General features: G+C 41.0%; 1 protein-coding gene across 1 annotated transcript in view; it reads left to right on the top strand.

The window, feature by feature from the left end:
- Nucleotides 1-14,916, top strand: part of nbas (NBAS subunit of NRZ tethering complex) — a 140,302-nt gene that overhangs the window by 76,429 nt on the left and 48,957 nt on the right. The window contains exons 42-44 of the mRNA XM_018696080.2: nt 4,905-5,128; nt 5,392-5,502; nt 11,460-11,710. Of these exons, the coding sequence (XP_018551596.1) occupies nt 4,905-5,128; nt 5,392-5,502; nt 11,460-11,710 (586 nt within the window). The remainder of the gene's footprint in view (nt 1-4,904; nt 5,129-5,391; nt 5,503-11,459; nt 11,711-14,916) is intronic.

The raw sequence follows: 14,916 nt of genomic DNA, 5'->3' as shown, positions 1-14,916 counted from the left end.
GTGCACTTGTACAAATTGCACCCTTGTACCACAATCATTAGCAGTCTATATTTTACCCATGGGAGCCCTGTAGAGCAGAGTAGCTGCAGAAAGGGTCCTATTAGACAAATATGCACTCTAAATGCACTGTTGCAGTTGACTGGAAATGTTTGAGACTAAGTAGTCTCTAAACCTTTGATTAGATGTACTGGTTTGACTGTGCTAAGCTGTTCTTGCTCTTCTTGCTCGTACCTTTGTAGTCTTCTTGGCAGGCTTCCATCTTGCTTGTGATCAGTCCCCTTCACGGTGTATTATGACCCAGAGTGCAGAGCCTGTTTACGGAGCGATTATTCCTTTAAAATTGGTGCCCGATTTCTCACCCTCTTGCATTCCTTCTAATTATGTGCACATACTGTATACACCATTTGCTGAATTAGTGCTAATGAGGCCACTGACTGTATAACTAAATGCTAGGCAGGACATAAACACAACTCATTAAGATCATTACAAGCTTACTGTAGTGAGGGAAGGCATGACTGTTTCTCTATAACCTGTGATCGTTACCATGTCAGGAGACAGAATGTGTTTAAGAACAAGGTTTACTGAACAGGTTTTTGTATATGTGTATATGTGTGTGGCATTGATGATTTAATAACTTGCAAAGGATAATATTGCTCTGAGAATTTAGCTGGCTTTAACCTGATCATACATCCTTGTAATGAATATGAATTTAGACTAGGACTTAATGCCTTTCTGGATTCCCAGACTGATAGGAGTGTAAGGAGGTGTTTTTTTTAATGTATATTTTTTGCCACACATGAGGTTTAGCCCCTTTCGGTCTTTCTTTTGGTCCATTTTGGTCGACACTGAAATATCTCTGCAGCCGTTGTGAAATATCTCTATTGGACTATTGGAGGGATTTCCATGACATTTGATAGAATCAAGCTCCTCAGAGGATGACCCTGAGTTTTATCGTCCTAGCACAATCAACAGGTCTGATGTATCCCCCACTGAGTGAAATATGTCCACGTCTACTGGTTGATGATCCCCTGACTTTCTCTCTAGTGCCATCAGCAGGTTGACTTTTTTTGGTTCTCAGTGAAATGTCTGCACAACTGTTGGATGGATTGCCTTGAAATTTGGTAAAGACATTCGCGATCCCATCAGGGTGATTTGTACGAACGTTGATGATTCCTTAACATTCCTGTGAGTCCCAGCATCAGGTCAGAATTTTTATGTGTCCAGTACTCCATTTTTTGACAAAATTCTTATCACTCTCAGCTGTTCCTTGTGTTTAGTAATGATTAGTAAATGTTAGCATGCTAACATAATAAACTAAAGTGGAGAACAGAGTAAACATTGCACTCTTTTAAAAAAATCCTTTTAAAGATTACCACATCCACTAATCTGCTGACACATATTTAACATGTTCATATTAACATTACATGATCCTAGCAGTCAGTGGAAGTGTTACATAGTGTTTGCTTCTGTGGGTGAAACAGTGGGAGGTAGAAGCGACAACAATACTGTATGATATCATTTTAAGATTTAGTTAATCAAAATAATAAAACTGACTGGCTCAAAGAGTTACTATAACAATATTTATTTCACATATTTAACCAACCATCTTTGGAAGGAGCAAAAGGATTTTTAATGGGTGCAGAGACTGAAATATAATAACATGGGAAATTAAGACTGAAAATAAGAACGCAAGCGTGGCTGAACAGATTTCAGACTTTTTTATTTTTACACTGTTTCCTCTTAAGCGGCATCACAGGAAGGCGGGGAGCAGAGAGAAAAGGAGCCCAGCGGCAGCGGTGGAATAGCTGAAGGGGGAGTTGGAGAGAGCTGGCTTCCTCCCAGCTGTGTAACATCACACACTACCTTATGCAATTATACTTTACACACACAGTTTACACTTTCTGCCTTTTGAAGAAAGACTAGAAGCGTCTTTTTAAGATGCTTTGAAATTAAATAAGCAAGTAATTAGATAAGATGAAGAAACGAGGAATGAGTGTTATCTGTGCTTAATTTGCAGATGATTGGAAATGCAAAGAACATTTATTAGAAAGAAAAAGGATTCTAGAGATTCCTTAGTAATGAAGGAGGAGGGGTTAAATAATTTGAGAAATGCAAGAAAGACTAGTGTATGAAGATGTAAGGAAGGATATAATCCAGATAGCTAAGAGGACAAAGTACTGAGGATGAATGACAGAGAGAGCGAGAGAGAGAACGCAAACAGTATTTCATCATGAAAGCCTTATTTCAATAAAGTTCTTCAAACACAGGCCTGTCCATCACAGTTGCAGCAGTCTTTCTTCTCTCTCTGTCTCTGTTCTCGCTTTTGTGTCATTCTTCCTTGTCTGAAAATGGCGTCCAAAATGGTGCCCACATTATCAAATACCATCCTCCTTTTTCTCCCCTGCTCTCCATTACTTTCTCCCCATCATCTCCTGACTTATCCTCCCACCCTCCGACTTCCTGTCTAAACTCTCTGCACTTTTTAATACTCTCCCCTTTTTACTTCCTCTCCTCACTCCCCACCCCCACCCTCCGTCCTGCTTTTGAACTGTGAGTCTGCCACCATGACTCCCGCCATGGCCACATCTACTGGCACACACACATGCTGAGAGCAGGAAGAGATGTACAGAGGTAGACACACACACACAAACACACACCTCAGTTTCCAAGCTTGCACATTTCCAGCAGCCATAATTACCTTATGCAAATAAGATCAACAAATAAACCATCTCATCCTGCTGGGCGACAGCATATAAGATGCCAAGAACCAAATTCGGGAGCTCATTTAATTAGAACAGAGGTGATGACAGAGATACAACATTCACCTACCGCTCCTTGCGCGGTGACACTCTCACAAATGTGTATCCACTGTCTTATTCCCCATAGGCTTGAATCACGGAAGCAATTATGGTTCCTGGTACATTTACTCATATTTTCTTGGCTTGTAGGAAGAAAGGGCACATACTGAATTGCCCGATTTAAACTCAGGTGCAGCCTTCACTGTGGCGGTCTACCCCTACCTTTTTCTGCAGATTTTTGAAAATTACAGCCATTTTTGAAAATTGCCTCATTAGTTCGTCACGGCAAAGCAGCGGCAGACCTGTGAAGTTTTATATAGCACGCAGAGCAGGGTTTTTGAAGCGCAATGTGTGACATAGTTAATGATAAGCCTTAAGGGCAGTTCGCATTTGGTCAAACCCTACCTTAAACGGTGAAGTGCACCTCCTGTACTGCTTTGTGGATAAGAACAGAATTTGACAGCAAATTAGGGGTAAAATGATGGATAGGGAAGAGGAGGAGGTCTGTTTTTCTCTGTGGTGGATATTGCTTTGAGTTATATGGAGAAGGTAATGTACCAGGTAAACATAACTCGGGACACAAAGGAAGTTCATTATCAGCAATAAAAGAAATACAAATAAATGCCCGTTTTTGAAAATCTTTGATAACTGGACATTCCACAAGTACTTCAGTTCAGTGAAAATGCACACACACACACAAAATACACACACACATATATATATGTATATACACTACACTGGAAAGATAAGATGAAGAGGAGCAGCAAACAGACAAAAACATGTGAACCAATCATGGTTGTCGAAATGGAGACTGGATTCAAAGATCACGACTGCTCACTGAAATGAAGCCCTTTGATTTACAGTAACATTGAGATGACGTCACACAAAGAAAAGATACTTTTCTAGGCTCTGGGGAAGTTTTACAAACACAAAACCTTGGTTTATGATTTCATAATAGAATGAGTACCAGTTGGCCTTTCTTGCAGTTCGAGGTGTCTCATTAACAGTTTTACAGACGCCTCTTTTGTAATGGTCTTTGGGGAAAATACTTTTATTAAATGCCATATTACTGTCAAGCTCACATCATTTGAGGTCTGGCTGGTGCTTTTTTTTATGTTAACATTAAATAGCATGACATAGCTTTTTTTTCTCCTGATTTTGCTGTATCCTTCTATCTTCTTCACATTTAATTCATTGGTCTGGGATGTTTGGATTGAACTTATGTAACTTACATGAAGTAATGTAGGTCCTCTTTAACCACTAAGAGTGTATTGTAAAAAGAAAAGTACCTCGTATTCATACATTTGACTCTGCAAACAAATATATTTCCACTCTGCCTTTTCAGTATTATTTCCTCCCTAATATCAATACTCCAAGTTAGTCTTCTGCTTCGTGATGATACTGAATAATAGATATGTAGTGATTGTCATTATTTTTCCCAGAATAGGAAGGGTTTGATTTCTTATTTGTTGCACTTGAAACCAAACCCCCTGTGCATTCTTTACAAGAGGATTTTGTTCATCTCCTTTTTTTGTTTAACAAGAAACAGCACAGATATAAAGGCACTGGTACCACTGCTAGCACCACGCTATCAGTAGAAAATGGCAAACTGCAAGTTACTGCTGTCACACAGCATACAAAATAAATTCAGCTTTGTTGTTGTTTTTTATTATTCCATATATGTTTTGTAAAACATTTTTTCATTTGATCAAAAATAAATTTGGAGGTTTCAGTGGAACAAATATATAAACTGGCCAATAGTTTAAAAGTGTGGCCTTTTGTTAAGCAAAGCACCGTTCTCACAGTGCATGAGTGGAGCAAGTTTAAAAGGCAGTAAGCTGGCAGGAATTCTAAAGGTCTGAGTCTTAAAATCAGTGGCCAATGTGTTTATTCCCTCACGGCAAAGGGGTAGGGATCTGCCAGTCCACTTTTTATTTGCTTTTATTCAGAGGAGTGGACATGATAATAATTGTCGGGATTACCAAATGTTGCTTTTAGCACAATATCTGCCCATATCCTTTTACTCTGTGAAGCCACCAGCACAAAATAACACATTCACAGCAGCTGTTTTGCATGTAAACATGCAAATTATTCCCCTTTTCACAGGCCGACCCAAAGGAGCTGATTCGATTGGTCACACAGCATGTGTCCGCGTATTCTGATTGGCCGGAGGAGCTGCAGAAGTTGATCAGCCAGCTGCACGTGTACAACGAGCGTCTCACCGACTTTACCCAGGCTCAGGTGTTGCAGGGGCTGGGCCGCGGTGTGGACGTCCAGCGCTTCAGCTCTGACTCTGACTACAAGAAGGAGACCATCCTTGGCCTCACAGAGTAAGCAGGGAAGGGACTTAAAGGAGCATACGTCAATACTGTGTTACCTCAAATGAATGGCTAAACTTTGCTGGCAATAATTGCAGTTAGAAATAATAATTTCTAGTTTGTTTTATAGCAAGTAAGTGTGCTTTATTTGGTTTAAAACATTTTTTGTACCACATACACATATGAGTGGGAGTGACAGTCCTCTCTGCTTCAATGTGGTGAAATCTGATCATTATTTCCCTCCTACCTCTGCTTGTGCGTCTATATGTGTTTAGGACACTGGATGACGGCGTGTACAGAATCGCTCTGTCTCTGGCAAAGCGCTACAGCGTTCCTCTGTGGGAGGTCTACATGACTCACCTGGAGTTCCTCTTTACAGATAGCGGGTACATGCACACACACACACACACACATACAAGCACCATCACATAAGCTCCCCCTCAGCATTTTTCATCTCAATTTACTTGTGTGTGTGTGTGTGTGTGTTAGTTTCTCGTCGCTTTTGTCATCTCATGAATTGGAAATATTAAGCCAGTCAATGTGCACTTGAAATGCACCTAAAGTGTATTTGTGTTTTGTATGTCTACTCATGTATTGCAGTGTTTGTAGTCACACAGTATCCTCCCTGTATTTAAAATCATGATCCTACTTTAAGTAGCACCATTACCTCTGAGTTACAACAAAATTCGCCTACATAAAAACCATACTTAAAAACACCTCATGTTGTGAATGCGAATGTGTGTATGTATGTGTGCATTTGTGTTTTAGAGAGAGTGAGAGGACGTGATGTGTCAGAGTCTATTTCCATAATTTATTTGCTCTCTGACTTCATAGCTGTGGGATCTGACTAGCTCTGCACCTTTCCTTGTTTTAATAGAATGCCTTTTCAGCAGAGTGTGTGTGTGTGTGTGTGTGTGTGTGTGTGCCAGCAAGTGTGTGTTTGCGCGCACACGTGTGGATCCGTGATAAATATCCCCCTGTCGCATTCTGATATAAGGAAATGGTTTATGGACTTCCACTTAACGATAAATTACAACCTATACCTTCGTACCGCACTTGCTGCATGTGTGTGAGTTTCTAACCAAAATCTCAAGATCAAGACAAATGTGTGAAGAATATTCATACAATAATCTCAACTAGAGGCATCTGCAATATGCGTATTGATTTAACGCATGAATGGACTGATATAAATAGGGCAGGCGGGGGAAAACGTAAACAAAAAGATGCATACAGACAGAAGTGAGATGGAATTTAGACTTTTATTGATCCCTGCAGGGAAACTATTAGCACACAAGCTTATCCTGGTATATACCAAGTTCTAATGCAACTTAACATCTCTTAAAATAATAATATGGTCAAAGGGTGCCAAATGAAAAAAATGTATTTCAGGTCAAATGAATAGAAAGAGAGGCTGAGCTTTCAGTGTTCAATGTTACCAACAAACAGGATGGAGAGAGAGGTCATTAAATAGAGAAATACTCCCAGAATCAGTGTGCGCGATGCGAGGACCAGATAGATGGAGGAAGTAGAGATGGATGATAGAGCCAGAGTGTCCCTGAGACAGTCCCATTAACACAGAATAAACGCTTTAGAGGAATCAATGTGCTGCTAAACACCGCCATCGTCAGCTGTTCTCTCTGTGCGTGCAGGTCTTTGTAGAGCTACACCGGAGCCCCTTAGGGACATGAATTTCAGCCAGTTTTATTGACATTTTAATGACAGCTATTAAACCATTTTAATGACTTGTCCAAAACAGAAAGGTGCTGACGTGCTCTTAGAAGTCACCTGCCAATTTCTCTTGTAGCCTGTGTCAGTTTTCTTTGAGCTTTTAATGTCGTACACCCGGCTCGGCCAAACCATCCAGATACATTTTTGTATATTTAGTCTCGCTTCACCTGTTCCAAACTCAGATAACACATGTCAACATTTGTTGAAATCAGTTTGGCATTGTCTCTTTTGCAAACTGAACATGTCATACTGTCTTGCAAGATGAAATACTGGCAAAAATATCAGCATTTGACACAGCTTGTACCTAACATTGCTGGGTTTGTTGTCGATTTATTTTGGCCGAATGAATGAACTTTGGATTACTTCAGGCGGCGCATACAGATAATGCGTTCCACATCAGTTGACAGATAATCCACAAAAACATTTCCTTTGACATTTCAAGCAACACAGCCCCAAGATCATTTCGGTCCCTACTTGCCGGCCACTGTTTTTTCTGCAAGTCACTGTTTGCCCATGATGAGAAATAAATAGTCTTTTGTGGCACCTTCCCTTCTGACTCATCCTCAAGATGTGTTTTGCTTTGAGCCTAATGAGGAATCATCAGAGACAGAGGGGACGCCTTTGAATTCTGTACCAGCTCTTTCAGTTGCACATCTGGTCACCTCATCTGGCAAATTACAGCTTGAATTATATCAGACATTGGCAGTGTTATACCCTATACAGCCCTAACTGTTTGGCTCCTAAGGTGCCAAAATGATATGACCGTATAGTCTGTAACATTGCCAGACCTAGTTGATAATACCCAGAATCAAAAGAAAGCTCCTTAAAAAGGCCAGTTTTTCTCTTATATGTGATTTCTGCAATGCCAGAATCCAAGTACTGGTTGTGAAGGCCCCTCACATAAAGTGAGCCAGAAAAATAATTATAATTTCTACATATGAAACTCTTTGTTTTTGCATATGCATGAGGATACTGACATGCTACTAGCTTTTATCTTAAATATTTCTCTCAATTTAAGTTGCTGCAAGCTGTGTGTTCATTTGAGTGTGCTTAGCATGCTGATGAGCATCCCTGACTAGAATTAAAAAAAAGCATATTTGTAGCATTCTGTCAGTGGGAATGTGGATCATGTTGCTGTTGCTACACACAGGTTAGGTAGAGTACATTCTGTTTTCAGCTGCAGTTGTTTGGTGCTGCTGCTTCTGCTGTTTAGGAATTACTGATGTGCTGCTCACAGACACTATGTGAGGTTTGAACTCCATGTCTGTGACCTGGAATATAACTGTAAGCTTGTTGGAGTCATAGGGGAGAACCAGAGAGAGCAGGACCTGGACTGACAAATACGACCACATAACCTTTGGTTGAATAATGGTTTGACTTGCACAGTTCTGACTGAACTGACTCAGGGGCTACGTTAGACAGGACATGTCACAGGCACGCCACATGGGCTATTTGTTTGACAGTTCTAACAAAGCAGTCAGTCCATTCATGCCATCAGCTCCTCATTTACCCCGCTGTTTCTAACTGCCCCATGCCACTGTTGAATGGCTGCATTGCTTTTTCTCTCCACTCCCTCAGCCTCTCTCTGGCTGTTGTGTAATATAATCTTTGGAAATTATGTATTGTATGTTCCAGATATAAATCTTTTACCTGAATTGGAACACATATTTTTGCCAAGTTAACAGCTAGGGATGACAGTATCACATGGCCGGTCAGTTGGTCCACTCTATTGCTCAAAACACCATCATCAGGCTAAAATCTTCATTTCAATACTGTTGTCCAGATACCTGCAAAACTGATGACATGCCAATCAGCCTCAGTGAATGCTAACAATGTTAGCATTACCATAGTACAGTCAGACAGTGCTAATAATGTAGTCAATGTAGTCTTTTTTAACATTGAAAAGTAATCTAAATGTGATTTTGTCAGTGTTAAAATCATCAAACCAGCTGTGATCATATCCACTGTGATCCACTGTGATGATTTTAACAGTGGATGTAATGTTAAAGCAGTCGCTCTTGGTAGTATGATTCAGTATTTATGTGTTCATTTGTGTGTGTGTGTGTGTGTGTGTGTGTGTGTGTGTGCAGTTGATTGCTTAATTGAGCAAAATCATAGATTATAATATCAAGTTTTAATTTTACGTATTTGTAAACGTGACTTTGAGTTGCATACCTTGCATGTGTACAATATCCTTTATCACTCTTCTTTCAGATGGTACGTGAAGAATTGTTGTGGCTGCATGTTACATGTGTGTGTGTGTTTTATCACCTCCCAGTGAGAAAAACTGAATCACCTGTGTGTGAGTCTGTGCTCTCGAAAGGAAAATTTCCTCATTCAATTGTACTACAACTGTACTAAACTCTACAGTACAAACACACTTTTACAACCCCCTGCTGGACAGTAATTTGTAAACAAATTAGCAGCACAGATCATAAAATTACAACAAAAAAAATTACAGCTTGCATAAATTCAAACAACAATGATGTGCTGAATAATCATCACTGCGCTGCCAAAGCTTCCCTAGAGTTTAATTCTGGCTGTCTGATTACCATGGTAATTAAATATGCCTCTGAATGAAAGAATATTAGAAGCCTATTTTCGTTAAGACAGGGTGGAAGAGACAACAAACAGAATGTGGTAATGTAAGATTGGGAAGAAGAGAGGGATGAGAGAGGAGAGGAACAGCAAGGAGATGAGGAATACTCAGCCGGATTAAATCGGTTCCTCGCTCCGGCTTTTGAAACAAACAAGAAAAGACTGTAATGAGAAGCTCTTGATATTACAGCCACATGAACGCAACAGAAGACATAATGGGAAACTGTGTTGTTTTCAGAGAGAAATACCACTAGGCGAACAGCAGCAGCAAAGCAAGCGTGCAGCAGACTAGCAGTAAAACTATCAGGGATTGAGACGCTGAACAAAAAGATGCTGAAAGCCGTGGAGAAACGAGAGAGGAGGCGCTCACAGCCATGAGCAAAGAGAGGCACTAAACACCTTTTGTCTGTGGATGGAGAAGAAAGACTGAGAGTTGATGGCAGCCTGGCTTTGAAGAACCACAGGGAGACACTCAGCTAAAGCAGAGCCAGACAGGAACGCCGGGCACAAACCGCTGCTCACAGATGTCTGCGTTCACGCCTGTGTGCACATGCCAAGGAAAACTCCTCACCCACCCTCAAACAGTCCTGCTTGGGCAAGTTGTTGTCTCGCTTGCCATTGTTCTCTTGCTTTTTCGGTCACTTTGGAGCTAATGTGATTAAAAAGTGAAACATCAGACCTTGATTGGGGTCTCAGGCCTCTTGTTTATTTGTGCACTTAGGAAAAGAGAGAAAGTGACTGAGAGAATCTTTACTTGGAGTTACTTGTTCTGTTGACTCCAGCCCCTGTTGTGGGGATCATTAGTGTTATTTACATTATTGAGTTTATTGTCAGCTGCAGCACTGCAGCCGCTGTCTATATTTTTTTCATTAGCAAAAGCCTCCCAGGCAGCTCTGATGGAGAGCCCAGAGGAAACATTGTCCTCTTTGATGTTGTCCCGTTCTGACAGATAAACAGACTTGCACTCACACTAACACTCTCGCAGACAGCCACAGATTGCTCAAAGCCCCTCGGTGACTGCCAGCAACTAGCTTCACTTCGCCTTTGCCTTTTCATTCTTTGTATCTTTGCTTGTTTAACTTTTGTTTGCGGTTCTCTGAGATTTTTTTTTTCTCTTCTCCACTTCTCCTCTCTCTGGTGTTTTGCTTGTGTTCTTTTGCACTTGTCCTCCCATTCTTTAGGCCACCTGCTGCTGCCGACTTTTAGTTCTGTGGCAAAACATGTTTGTTGAAAAGCAAAACGAGGCACAAGTCATGCGCAACATGAACAAATCAGTTTTTTTTTTTCCCTCTCTGTGAACTCAGCATTTCACCCTGGTCTTCACCGCCTTACTTTCTCTCTCTCCTTTTCTTACTCGCTGTCTCTCTGCCTTCCTTTTTCCACAATCTGTCCCAATTTTGCCTTTTTTATGTCAGAGCTGACCAACTTCTTAAATGTATTCTCAGTAGTACTCGAAATCCGCATCTGTTTTTTCGAGGGACTGTATCTTTGGTGATAAGCATTCAGATTGCTGTGCTGTTTTTTGCACAGCAGTTTTCAGATGCTACTTTGCAACCAAATAGTCTCCAGTGCCTGTTGTCTTCTTCCTTTGATTTTCTGTTGATGAAATTTGTGGGGGTTTTTGTCAGCGTTGCTGTCCTGTCTTATCTTTTTCAGGCATGGTGGCTATCCCTGCTTTTGAGAACAACTTAGATCCTAATATGTTTTTATCAAACAAGCTGCTGTTTCTGATGCCAGAAAAGAAGAGTTTCACATCTTGTAAATGGATGTTTTCTGTAGGGAAGACATATCTCATACAGCAGGTGTTTACAACAGCGAATGTAAACAAGCTTTGACAGCTTTGAACTTGGGATAGAATAGGAGCATTATTGTGTGTATTTATTGATATCAAAACTTGGATTATTACTTTCCATATGAAATTGTCACATTCATACACGAGTGACATAAACTCATTAGTTTTGTCATCCTCTCCTTCCCTCATTTTTCTTTCTCTCTGTCTTTCTTCCTCTTCCTCCAGTCTTTCCACCAAGGACATTGAATCCCGGAGCGAGTCCCTCGCTCTGTTTGACACTTTGAAGTGTAACCCTCAGGCCTTTTACAGCCACATGACCAAGTACGTTCTACCAACTGTGGAGGGGACCGACATGGCCCGTCTGCTCTACTACTACACCTTGCTGGACGCTGCGGGCTGCGAGCCTTATGTCACCACCATCATCAAGCCGGACTCCCATGTCAAACTGCTCAAGAAGCTTCGAGCTGTCGCCAGCGGTGAGATGAACACGTTTTATTTTTATTTCTCTGTCATAGTAATGCAGATGGCACAGCTTCTGCATAGCTAGAGGGTGGTTTGCAGGAAGGACAAAAGGCAGGACAGGCACGTCTGTTAATATCACAAAAATTGCTTTTGCTTCTGAAATCTGATTTAGTCAGCTCTGAATACAGCACCAATGAAAACTACAACCAGTTACCTGCAAATGATATAATAATGTTTTAAATGTGTAATTGTTGTATTGTTAAATGTGTAATTTTCCTTATTTATGAAGCTAGAGGGAAATTTCATTTTTAAAAAAGGAACTAATTTGTTTGTGGTCAAGAAGGGCACTGATTAGAAATACACTATCTCTAATGGTACAAAATTGACAAAAGCACTCATTTGCCAAACATTGCTATTTCTGAGAATTAACAAGCAAAAAAACCTTAGGATTTGAAGGATTAACGCACCTCTATTATTGGTGGGAAATCAGCCTTAAGCCTTTAATGTCAAGAAATCAAGTCCAGCTGTTGAGGACTTGAATATAATCCCTCTTGACATGATTGATGACTCACAGACAGATGCTGACATTCCTTCTGGGTGGTAGATAACCTCTGAGCCACAGATTGTCACGTTGAGTCTTAAAGAAAAAAAAAAAACAACAGCAGCTGAATGCCTAAATCCATGGCACATTTCTGCTGCCAGATAGACCAAGCAAAATTCTTATATTTCTCTGCAAGTGACAAATGAAATACTCCCGATGATGTACCTATACTTCAGATGTACACGCATCATCGTTTATCTCTACCTCTTATTGTCTCTTCTCTCTTTTTCTTCACCAGCTCTCATGTAAAAGTTTCCAAATTTGAAAGTTAACAGGATTAAAACAGACATAACTATTTGCATTTTCCCTATGAATGACAAGGAAACCAATCCACCTCTGTATTAGTTGTCAATCTACCCGACACGCCGAGCTCCTGACACAGCAACAGCATCGCAGTAAGATGCTGTTTCCACTCACATATCTGGAGGCTGCAACCTCCCCAAGGACGTCATGTCCAGGTTGCAGCGTGTCACCGGTTCAGTGCTCCGACTGGAGCGCTCAAACTTTATTGTGTGCGGGTGGAGGTGGTGTCACTTCTCGGTGAAGTTCAGTAAAGGTCAGCGGGGTGTCAGCTGTGTTTTCACGCCTCACTTCTTCCTGCTGCTCCAGATAACACCACAGCTTTTACCGGTGACACGTGTCTCTGTTTAACACCCATACACACACATACACAAATCACATACACACACCTTTGGGTCATCAACACTAAGACTTTGATGCATTTTTATATAAAGTAACAAAAGTAGACTGTGCTTTAAACTCACACAGCCACTGCTACATTTTCCTCACACACGATTACTGTATCACATCACTACTGTATATCAGGTAACTATTTACTGTTGCTTTCTGCTCTGTAATGGCAGATATGCAGTTTACAGTGATATCAGTCGCAGATTACCACTCAAAATCCTTCATTTTAAAACAGTTGGTCTTTGATTTCAGACAGTGGCACACGAAAGCTGTCGGGCTAACTGTTGAATTTGTCAGCTGTGGCTAGGCTGCTAATTAAGCTAATTTTAGTTGACTGAAAACACAGTCTCTGGCCACTTTTTAAATGTTTCCTGCTGACATGTTAAAAGACTGAATGAACGAGCCCCATTGCACTTGTATTGCAATGTAGTACTGTATTCTATTATATATTATAAGTATGATAAGGAAAACGTAATCTCATTTGACTGCGTAACTTACACATGTTGGTTCTTTCAAACAGAAAAATCTAACCAGTGTGTTGAGCAACTGTCACTTCTTGGGTAAAGTTATCCAGGGTTGCTGGAGTCTGAACTTCCCCTGAAATGCAATAAAAGCACCACAGTTGCACTAAACTCTGATACCATCCAGAGCACAACCTGGAACTCCACACAGTAATATAATTAGATAATGTGTCTTCTTAGACCTTGGAAGTAAAGCTTTGTTAGTGCAGTGAGTAGTAAGCTAGTTAAATAAACTTACTAGCATTTGCCCCTCATGTGGAAGAAAATAAATACACAATTTAATCCATTCCTGACACTTAAGCTCTTGAGTTTTGGCTTTGGAAAGACTTGACCACAATACAGAGTATTACTGAGTATCTCTCTTACTACAGCCCCATTCATGGTTGTTAGTTGTGTGGAAATCAAAAGCTAAGCTGAAGCTGGATAGTTGTTTTAACACCAACACACACATACACATGTACTTTGGCAAATGGATTAATACTTTGACTTGACTTTGTGACATTAACACTTACAAGCTAACACTCTCTGTATCTCTCTCTCACATACATGTACATGCAGTTGAAAACTAACGCACACATTCACGCTCTTGTAGCAAAACTGACACTGCAGGCTGGTGCAGTTGTCTCCGGGGCCACCAACTTTCTACTAACACTATCCAACTCACACACACGCTCTCAAAATGACTAATTTGCAGTCCTGAACCGATGCATGCGAGCCAACACACACATACCCACTTACAGAGGCAGGTGGTGTGTGTCCAATATCCATCACAATTTCAGACACCGTACCAGGTGACTGTCTGAGTGGGCTCTCCTGAGGAAGGGGATGAGATGCTGCTTAGGTGTGGAAGAGACAGAGGCAGAGAGAGGAGTGGGTGGGGCAGGGGAGAGACAGAGAGAGAGAGAGTACATGTGTAAGTGGATGTAACTCTTATCTGCAGTTTAAGTGTCCGTCTGGGCCTGTCTGAAGGTATTGTGTGTGTGCTCGTCAGAGTGTGTGTGTGTGTGTGTGTGTGTGTGAGAGAGAGAGAGAGAGTGTGAGTGAGGGATTCCGAGCAGCGTTGACAGAGCCCTCCCCACAGGCAGTGTGTTAAATATTTAAAGCCTAGACAGGCTGTGGTGTTGCCACAGTAATGTGTCTGTCTGATGACTGGAGACCAAGAGCACGCCACCAGTTCAGTCTTTCTCACACACACACACACACACACAAACACACACAAACACACAGGACTGCAGTGGTGGGAGATATGATGCACATAGACAGACCCGCAGACATACTGTACACCTTTGCATGCAGACACAAACAAACAGCACCACTCTCGCACATTGGGTCACACGTGATCTTTGTGTTTAACTTCAACCTTTTATTTATTTCTCTTCACACATTTCTGTCATATAATGGAAGCATT

Source organism: Lates calcarifer, linkage group LG7_1, assembly GCF_001640805.2.
Source record: "Lates calcarifer isolate ASB-BC8 linkage group LG7_1, TLL_Latcal_v3, whole genome shotgun sequence".
Taxonomy (NCBI): Eukaryota; Metazoa; Chordata; class Actinopteri; family Centropomidae; genus Lates; species Lates calcarifer.
The sequence above is the reverse complement of the archived record's forward strand: the minus strand, read 5'-3'. Positions and strand labels throughout refer to the sequence as shown.